This window comes from Arachis ipaensis, chromosome B05 (genome assembly GCF_000816755.2).
Source record: "Arachis ipaensis cultivar K30076 chromosome B05, Araip1.1, whole genome shotgun sequence".
Taxonomy (NCBI): domain Eukaryota; kingdom Viridiplantae; phylum Streptophyta; class Magnoliopsida; order Fabales; family Fabaceae; genus Arachis; species Arachis ipaensis.
In genome coordinates, this window is record NC_029789.2 from 147,805,795 (window position 1) to 147,815,146 (window position 9,352).

Sequence of the window (9,352 nt, forward strand, 5' to 3'; positions counted from 1 at the left end):
CAATTACAACATTTAAAAATTATTTAGCTTTGTGTTCTATTACAATTCTATGAAATTTGTGAAAACCTCTTACGTTTTAGTGTTTACACATAAACTATGATAACCTACCACTGTTTATGAAGACAACAATATAAACGTAAATCTTGGTAATTTACCACAGTTTATAAAGAGAAGATATGTACACATAATCTGTGGTAACCTGCCATGGTTTATGATGAATAAAAATTCTATATATACACGGTGAATCTCATTCAGTTGTAGAGGAGCATTTTCACAAAGGTAAGTGAGGATGAGAGTTTCTTAGTACTAGTACATTGTTCTGGAAAAATTTAAAGAAGCAAGAAATATTGTGTGAAGTTCACTGACAAAATATATTTATCCGTCATCAAGTACTTTGTCAAATCTAGTGTGTCATCAAGTACTTTGTCAAATCTAGTGTGTGGGAAGGAGTTAGGGTTTCTAGTTTTTCTATATATATATATATGGGTGGTGAAGTGACTAAAGCCAATATAAAAAATAAATTATTAAGAGTGTTTAAGTAATTTAATATATTCGTGGATGATGGAAAATACGGGGACGGGGACAGGGATCCCCACTCGGGTCCTCGCACCTGCTTCAAGAGAATTTTACCCCCCGTCCCGCAGGAAAAATTCTCCGCCATCGGGACCCCATTCAGGGCGGCCCGCAAGGATCCCTGCCTCCTGGAAATTTTTGACACCCCTACTTATATTGTTGTCTTTATAAACCTTGATAGATTACCACGGTTTATGTGTAAACACTAAAACGTGGGAGGTTCTACGGATTACATAGAATTGTAAAAGAATACAAAGATAAACAATTCTCAAATGTTGAGATTGCGTAAACATTTCATCCCTTTATTTCATTTAAGTAAATTGCCCTAATTTTGGCGTTTGTAAATGAAAGAGTTTCAACGGTCAAGGTTTTCACTTCCGTGTGTGCCACTGAATTGATCATGGCAATATGGCATTACAATTAAAAAATAAATTATATATTTAGCTTATATTCTGTCTAATCTCTCATGTTGCTTACGTTTTCAGACCTTAGAATAGTCAACTAAGGTTGAGTTCAATACTTCAGCGAATGTGTACATCAAAATACATCCACAGTATAAAATATGTTAAAATATAAAAAATAAGTTAAACAATAGATGTATTTAACTATTTATACATAAATATATGGTGATGGTGGCTGATTTTGTGTGCACATAATATGCTTTTGTAAAAAAATGTTGAATAGTGTAGGAAACAACTGCGAAAAATAATTACTTTAAAACAATTAAATGCGATACAAAATTACATCACCTGATTTGCTCCGCATGCATGGCTGGCCATTACTTCTATACACAATCATTGGCCAATGGCATATAGACATACAAGTACAAAACTTACTCGAGATAATCAGAAGATTTCGGCTTTCATTTGGAGGGGGGTGCTTCGTTTTTTGCAGCTTTTGGGTGATTTATAGGAAATAATAATTCATTGAGTTGTCTCTCTGCACTGTACTCTGAAGTGGCCTGTAAAGTAAATTGAAATGAATGATAGTGGGGGTCAAGAGAGAAGCCCGTTTTCTTTTCTAAAATGTGAGTCAAAGATATGCAAAACCTTTTAGCTGGAGTTTGGAGGAGGTATAATGCACGGCAATACTAATATCCAAACTTGAAAAAAATTAAGACATCAGAACTTGTAGCTATGAAATAAACTCATATACCCTCTTTTTGAATGTAAATCTCAGGGTTTGAACTTGAGCTCCTGAACAAACTCTTAGATCAAACCCAAGGGAGTCTACAGAAATAAGTTGTGCCTCCTGCAACAAATTGAAACAAGAAGATCAAATTGATCATAACTGGTTGTAATGAAAAGTAATATTTCTAAATAGATATTAATGAAAAGCAATAAGGTAATGGATTACATTGTTCTTAACTGTTTGATTAAATTGAGAAAGATAACTTTACGTATTAATGACAAAATGAATCAAACCCAACTCTATGCTAACTTGCATAACATAACCAGTTAACTATTCCAACTGGCAAGAAAAATGTTTATAGAAAATTACTCGATCAGTTCTTAATTAATTGTACCAAAATAGTGAAGATGACAATTAATTAAGAATGCAGGGAGTACACAGTAAAAAGAGAGCCTAAAACAAACTATTCAAGAGTTTATTTAATACCTCTACTTGGATACTCTTGTATCTCCAACACACAGACTTAAAGGCCTGTAAGGTCTTTTCCCCATCAGCTTTCAAACGAGCTATGATTTTGGAGGCTGAGTGTGCAAGGGCATCAGGTTGAGCTTTGCTGTAGTCTTCTATTTCAACGTCAGTCTGCAGAAAACCAGATTAACATTTTATTTTCCAACAAAAAGGCCAAATAACACGTACTATGCACAGGCATCAAAGTGCAATATTATTAGGTATTGTATACATATTACGCATATGGATGAAGAATGTGTCTCACTAATTACACTAGGCTAAAAAGGCTAAAAAGTAGGACATTTAGTTTCTGCTAATTAATGTAATTCCAACATCTAATCTGTGTGACTGCTTAGTTTAACCATTGTATTAAAGAGTTAGAGAATTTTTTTTTTTTTCATAATATAACCCATAGAACATGAAGCAACAAAAACTCTGGTTGATATATCTTGGTGCAATGGTACTATCCATTGAACACCAAAATGTCAGAAATTGCTAACTAAAACATCAGTACCATTGAATTACATTGTGCATAATCAATTTGTGCTTGTTCAGAATATAACCAAAACTTACAGGATGTCCATGTGCTGAAATCACTTGAATCTTAATCATCTCCAATTTGTAAAATGAAGTCTCATTGAAAGGCAAATCACTATTCTCATTATTCTCCACCTGTTCTGCTGTATTATCTTTAGATGACATTGAGTTATGCACATGACCATTAATAACACCGATTTCCCCCTTTACAGATTCAGTTATGTCAGAATTATTTGATTGATTGGTAGATAGATGCTTTTGTATTGTAGAATGTTCTTCAATAAAAGCAGGTCTTATAACCCCTTGGATAGCTACACAAGCTGGAGGCTGCTCCATCCAATCAATTGGATCATCAGAAGCACTCTAGAAAATAATAATATATAATATAATAAAAAAGTTAATTTGTAGCAATAAATCAAGTAAATTTGCAATGGAAAAGATGCTATGTCAAGGCCTTTAACTTAGAAGACACAAATTCATACTTCCAAACTCCATATGATGAACATTCTAACACTAATTGATACCTCAGCCAATTTTTTGGCAAAATACATTGGATGAGAAGAGCGCATAGTCTCCAACTTTGCCCAGTCTTCAAGTGTTTCATCTGCATCTTCTTGCTCATCGTTGTCGGAAACAACAGTCACCCATTCCTGCAAATACGAGTATAACAAATTAATGGATAGTTTAGAAAGGAAAGCTTAGGAATAACCTTAAAAATAAAATTTAGAAGTAAATTCAGACCGAATCATATTCTTCATTCTCATCCTCATCTTCATCCTCTTCATCACTGTCATCTGTATCATCAGTATCTTGATCATCAATTTCTTCAATCCCAAAACCAATTTCTGAGGGACCTGATAAGTCCATCTCAGACAACATTTCCATGGCATCCACACCAACAATAACTTGCTACAAGGTACAGTAAGAGCAACACAACCAAAAAATCATTAAATGTTAAAGAGACACAATTGTCACTTTTCTAAGGAAATTATGGGGCACCATATAAAATATTAAAGACACGATCATACCACAAAATTATTCTCTGAAGTTAGAGATTGCAAAACATCATCACTGTTCTTCACCTGGAAGTATATATCTGCAATGCATATAGCATTTGATTTGATGGATGAAGCTTCTCAGCATGAAACAACTAATACATAAGAAATTATATCATATGGCCTTCACTTACTTCCTCGATCATCAGTCAAATAAGGCATATCTGGCCAAACAACATTTTCATGAACCACATCGTTAATCACACTTGTGAACATCAGTGTTGCTTTGCTGTTAACCTAAAAATGGTATGCGTAAGTAATTTTTAGCTATGCATTCTACATTGCAATGACGAGAATGAAAAGCAATGGATGTGCTGCTTGATATATATTTCCTCAAATTCAGCTAATCAACTTTTTCAGCTAAATGTTTCCCAAATTATAGTTGCAAAAATTGATATAAATTTATACCTCAATAATTGTTCTACTTGTTTCTGCTGCTGTAAGCCTAGCATCTTCAGTATTCTCAGATGTTGACATGGCAATTTCTTCAAATGGATGATAGGATGACTTTTCATCTTTCTTGACAGGATCCTGAGGCGAGCCCAGATTCTCTGATGATACTCGAATTCTATTCTTTACATATTTGTTTCTTTTTATGAATGGAGTGCCAGTGTATTTTTGACGTCTTATCCTATATAATAATATAAATTCATTATGTATTGTTCTATTCATAACATTTAACATTAGAGAGGTAGAACAAAATTTCAACATAAATAGACAGCTAGAATTGAAGCATCACAATATTTTTACATTTTGTGAACTCATCACATTCTAAAGTATTTCCACTGACAAAAAAGAAAATAAGAAAGACAAAACAGTAAGAACGAAAACATAACCAGAAACTTCGCTACAATGGAGAAGATTATATTACAAATGCGCAAGACATGCTCCCGTCGGTAATTACAAATATTTTTCAGTGCTAGAATGCAAAATTCAATTAAAATATAACGTGTGTTTATCAATCATTTAGGAGCGTTTAGATAAACTAATATTAGAGTTCAAAATAACTTCTAACCAAACATTTTCCTCAGACAAAGTGACAAATGCATCAGAAGCTAGTCAGCTACTGATACTTAGCTTCTGAAAAAAGTTATTTATACTTTTACTGAATTTTTCTGGATCAACAAAAACAAAAAGGAAAAACCAATAGCTGTTGTTTGCATCTCTATCCTCAAGTTCGTAGAATAGCAGATCAGAAAAATGAACTGTTAAATCGAACATACCACGGAGCTTCGAAACCGCACGTACATGCAAGCTGGTACGAAGCAACGGAACCTGCTGCATTTACATCATCGGCACTCCACAGTGATCTTTTATCTGAAAAAATAAAATAGAGAGAGAACTTGTAAGTGAAACGAAAGAGCGCACAAATCAAAACTAGCAAAACTACAAAACGTTGTCGTTTCTAAAATCGCAGTCCGAATCATACAAGAGATAGTAACTGCTTTAGAGAGAGAGAGAAAATGCGTGTTGTGTGTGTAAAGAGAGAGTACGAAATCCAGCGGCGGCGGCGGCGGAGCGAGTGGCGGAAGCGGAGGTAAATCGGACAGCGATCGATGGCTCGATGATCATCATTCTTTGTCAGTTATCGCTCGCTCGCGCTCTCTCTCTCTCGCTCTCCCTCTCTCCCTCTTTTGAGAGATCCAAAACGCTCAGCTTAGCTTACTACTAGTAATAGATGAGGATGAGGTGCTCTTTGCTTTTGGGGCTTTGTTAAGCTACGCCCGGAAATATAATAAAATTTCTACTCTAGCGACACGTGTCTTCCTTTAAGTGGTTCCTACAAGAGGGTACTAAAATATCAATATAATTTTAAAACCATGTGAAAAGTCAAATTTAGCCCACTAATTTCTTAAACCAAGTTATCGTACATTAGGGTGTGCATGGGCGGGTGAAACCGGGTTTGATGTGATCCAGATCTGATCTAAAATATATACTGGACCTATTTGTTAGACCCAAATTCGACCCGATGAAACTTATAAACTTTCGTGCCACGATTATATCGGATAAAAACCGGGCCGTTAACATTATATTACCTTGATACCTTCTTGTAAGTTAACATGTAAAAATATCCAAATTTCCAAGACTCCAATCATTATTTGACATGGTAAAATTTACTTAGAAAAATATAATAAAAACCAACTATTCTCTAAAATTAAAGCATAACCATAATCAATACTAATATTGCCTAACAACACCAAATATTTAAATCAATACAAATAACACAAGATTATGCATTAGTCTAAAATCTTATGCATTTTAAACATAAAATATTAACTTATAGTCTTATATATAATGACTAAAAATACAAAATATTAAAGTTTACAACACTTAAATTTCACATAATAATAACCATCATCCATCACTAATAACACAAAATATTAATTATGTATGATGACCACCAATCAGGGATGGATTTAATCTTAATAGAATACATGAAGAGTTAGGTTATATATTACTAATTATTGGTTAAATATATTGAGGATTTTATTTGAATGTATTAATTATTATTGGAATTGATTCTATAAACATTGATTTGAGGCTGTTAATGCATAAAATTAAGATTTTTTGGGGTCAAAATTACAAATACATTATTATTATTATTATTATTATTATTATTATTATTATTATTTAAAAATAAAAAATCAACACCGAGAACAAGACAAAGCCACAAAGGAATGCTATGCTTAGTTCGAACTTCGGACAGGATATAGGCAGTTACTAATTAGGCATACAGCAAGCATTACTTTCTCTCACAGCTGACCTGACAGCATCCAATCCCCCGTCGTCGATGGCTCAGCCGTCAGAACCTCTCCGCCGCCGCAACAACCACCACCACCGTGACAACCACATCTGCAACTTCCTTCAATCAACAGCTTCCAACCTCCTCTCTCTCTTCAACAACAACAGCAGCAGCAGCAACCTTTCTCCTCCAACCCTTCCACAACCACTCTCCTCCAAAATCTCTCTCGCTCTACCACTTCCTCTCCAATTCGCACCGCTACTCCCCGCGCAATCATCATCCACCTCGGCCGAGTCAACTCGCCCCGACTCACCATTCCCCTCCGCCGCCAAATCGCTGCGCGTGGCCGGACTCAGCAAGGATGGCAAGGGTGGCGGCGGCCCTGCCTTCGTCGGTCAGGTATTCAGCATGTGTGACCTCTCAGGGACTGGCCTCATGGCAGTTTCCACTCACTTCGATATTCCCTTCATCTCTAAAAGGTTCCTCTTAATCTTATCTTTTCCGTGTTTTCCAATATTAAGCTAGTTTTGTTGAAAACGTCTCGTTATAAAATCAGTTAATACCTGTTTTTCTCCATCTTCTAGTATTTATTTGTTGGTCTAAGGAGGGAAATTGATAACAATTTATATACTTGTGTTATGGATTTATGAATGAAAATTTGCTCCATTTTCCCCCTTTTAATTCTGATGTGTAAATACACATAAAATTACCACATGAATTAGACAACTTACTTGTGCTAACTTCTAAAACATTATTGTTCTGTTTTAGTGTAAGTTTGTGATTTTGTGGGTCTACTGGTTTTGTATGTTATACCATAGTGTTATAGTGTCTTTGAATTACTAACATTTGTGGTGTCCTAATATCCTGCCATTGTTGTGACTGTATCTTGTGTCATAAAAAGAATTTTATGGTTAAGACTTAAAGAGTCTTAATTGAAATGGCTTTTGTTATTATATGTAGAACACCTGAGTGGCTGAAAAAAATATTTGCAGCAATCACCAAGAGTGAGAGGAATGGCCCTGTATTCCGCTTTTTTATTGATCTAGGAGATGCAGGTTAGCTTTTAATCTTTGAGGCTACTTTGATAGTTCGATTGAAATTTCTCTATAGCTTTTCTGCAGCAATTGATCAGATGATCTTTGGTTGTAACATTATCTAAATATCATTTTTAAAATTGCATATTTTTATGAACTGAGATTGCTTTTTGTCTCATATATGACTAAGATGAGGAAAGTAAATCTATGTGAGAAATAGATATTCGACATAACCTAGATAGTAAAACAAGGAGCGAGAAAAATAACTTGACTGCCCATTATCTGCATATCCAAAATGGCAATTCCATTAAGTAGCTGCGTGCGTATGTTTTGTGTTATTTACATGTGTATCCATGAATTTATTCTCCTATCATCTTTGTTTGGCTAATGTTGATATCTGATATTTCTTCTTCATATACTGACCCTTCTGATGGTCTTAGTTTCATATGTCAAAAAACTGAATATTCCAAGTGGTGTGGTGGGAGCCTGTCGTCTTGATCTAGTATATGAACATTTCAAGGTACTTCTGAACATTTTCGGTTGCCATTCAGATGAACTTATGATGGTTTGATAAAGTGCATTAATGTCATAAATGATGGGATTTGATATGTTATTTTTTTCTTTTCACCCATTTTTATGATGTTTGGTTAATCTATAATGTTCTTCACTATATACCATGCAGGAAAAACCACACTTGTTCCAATTTGTACCAAATGAGAAGCAGGTATTATTTGTCTTACGTTGGTTCATGCTATAGTTTGATGCTGCCTGAATTTTTTATAGATACACTTTTCTTCCTCTGTAGGTCAAGGCAGCTAACAAGCTTTTGAAGACAATTCCACAAGATGGTGTTGGAAAAAAGGTCGATGGGGTGCCTGTGTTTAGTGCCCAGAACTTAGACATTGCAATTGCAACTAAAGATGGAATTAAATGGTGCATGTTGCTCTTCTTCTTTGTTACATATGACCCTAGTGTTATTTTCACAATTTGTTGATATGAAATTTAGTATCCATCATATGAATATGGATTTTGAATTGAAGGGTACCTCTCGATTTTTTCCCCAGAGAAGTGATTCAACAGGAATATCTCATGTTTCTTGTGCAATTGTATGGATATGAAATAATAGTTGCTTTATCATAGCCTGTTTCTTTTTGCCGTTAATTTTTTCTTCTTTTTGGGGGTGTATTTTGGTTTTTGAGCTTTTTTGGCATTTTATTTTTCATCCCTACAATGGTTGTGAGCTGAAAATTTTTCTGTTAGGTTTGAAATTGTTTTGGTTGTTTACCCCATTATACCGAATGGTTGTAGAATATCTATAATGTATGATAAGAAAAGCACATAACAGAGTATACATTATGCTTACACTTCCTTCTTTTTCCTTTTTTCTTTATGCTCGATCTATCAGGTATACTCCCTACTTTTTTGATAAAGGCGTGCTTGATAACATTCTTGAAGAAGCTGTTGATCAACATTTCCATACATTAATCCAAACTCGACACTTGCAGCGACGGCGAGATGTGGTTGATGACAACCTAGCAGCAGAAGTGATTGAGGAAATGAATGACAGTTTAGGGGATCCTCCAGAGGTAGGATTCATTTAATGACATTTTATACTAGAAAGAGAGAAATTTCGTGAAGAAGGATACGATGTTGTTTATTGCATGACTCTGATATTACACAATTATTTGCAATCATAAAAGCACTGAGTATGATCCTTCTTTATTACTCTTCTCATTTCTCTTGGAAAATTGTAAAGTTTAGTTTTTTTTTTT

At 34.6% G+C, this 9,352-nt stretch overlaps 2 protein-coding genes across 4 annotated transcripts in view; one reads left to right on the forward strand and one right to left on the reverse strand.

The window, feature by feature from the left end:
- On the reverse strand, positions 1,154-5,496 carry LOC107644892 (uncharacterized protein At3g49140). 3 transcript variants are annotated; one of them, XM_021103265.1, is made up of 11 exons: positions 5,297-5,496; positions 5,027-5,120; positions 4,212-4,434; positions 3,938-4,040; positions 3,777-3,844; positions 3,490-3,657; positions 3,273-3,398; positions 2,785-3,075; positions 2,191-2,343; positions 1,729-1,824; positions 1,154-1,534 (listed from the first exon to the last, which is right to left on the reverse strand). In XM_021103265.1, the coding sequence occupies exons 1-11, from the start codon at positions 5,376-5,378 to the stop codon at positions 1,436-1,438; spliced, it is 1,503 nt and encodes a 500-aa protein (XP_020958924.1). In that variant the 5' UTR covers positions 5,379-5,496; the 3' UTR covers positions 1,154-1,435. The 3 variants fall into 3 exon arrangements, 2 of the variants coding, with proteins under 2 accessions (XP_020958924.1, XP_016204330.1); XM_016348844.2 differs by having other exon boundaries at positions 2,785-3,111; positions 5,297-5,494; XR_002347621.1 differs by having other exon boundaries at positions 1,271-1,534; positions 1,623-1,824; positions 2,785-3,111; positions 5,297-5,495.
- The window catches only part of LOC107644893, a 4,294-nt gene continuing 1,437 nt past the window's right edge, over positions 6,496-9,352 (forward strand). The window contains exons 1-6 of the mRNA XM_016348846.2: positions 6,496-7,025; positions 7,507-7,601; positions 8,021-8,100; positions 8,263-8,304; positions 8,386-8,513; positions 8,986-9,166. Of these exons, the coding sequence (XP_016204332.1) occupies positions 6,595-7,025; positions 7,507-7,601; positions 8,021-8,100; positions 8,263-8,304; positions 8,386-8,513; positions 8,986-9,166 (957 nt within the window). The 5' untranslated portion in view covers positions 6,496-6,594. The remainder of the gene's footprint in view (positions 7,026-7,506; positions 7,602-8,020; positions 8,101-8,262; positions 8,305-8,385; positions 8,514-8,985; positions 9,167-9,352) is intronic.

What these genes read in the sequence shown, in the direction of transcription:
- LOC107644892 (XM_016348844.2), bottom strand. Translation starts at nt 5,378, where the DNA reads ATGATGATCATCGAGCCATCGATCGCTGTCCGATTTACCTCCGCTTCC. An exon ending in TGCGGTTTCGAAGCTCCGTG is followed by an intron (nt 4,435 to 5,026) that starts GTATGTTCGATT and finishes ATTATTATATAG; the next exon opens with GATAAGACGTCAAAAATACA. An exon ending in ACAAGAGTATCCAAGTAGAG is followed by an intron (nt 1,825 to 2,190) that starts GTATTAAATAAA and finishes AATTTGTTGCAG; the next exon opens with GAGGCACAACTTATTTCTGT.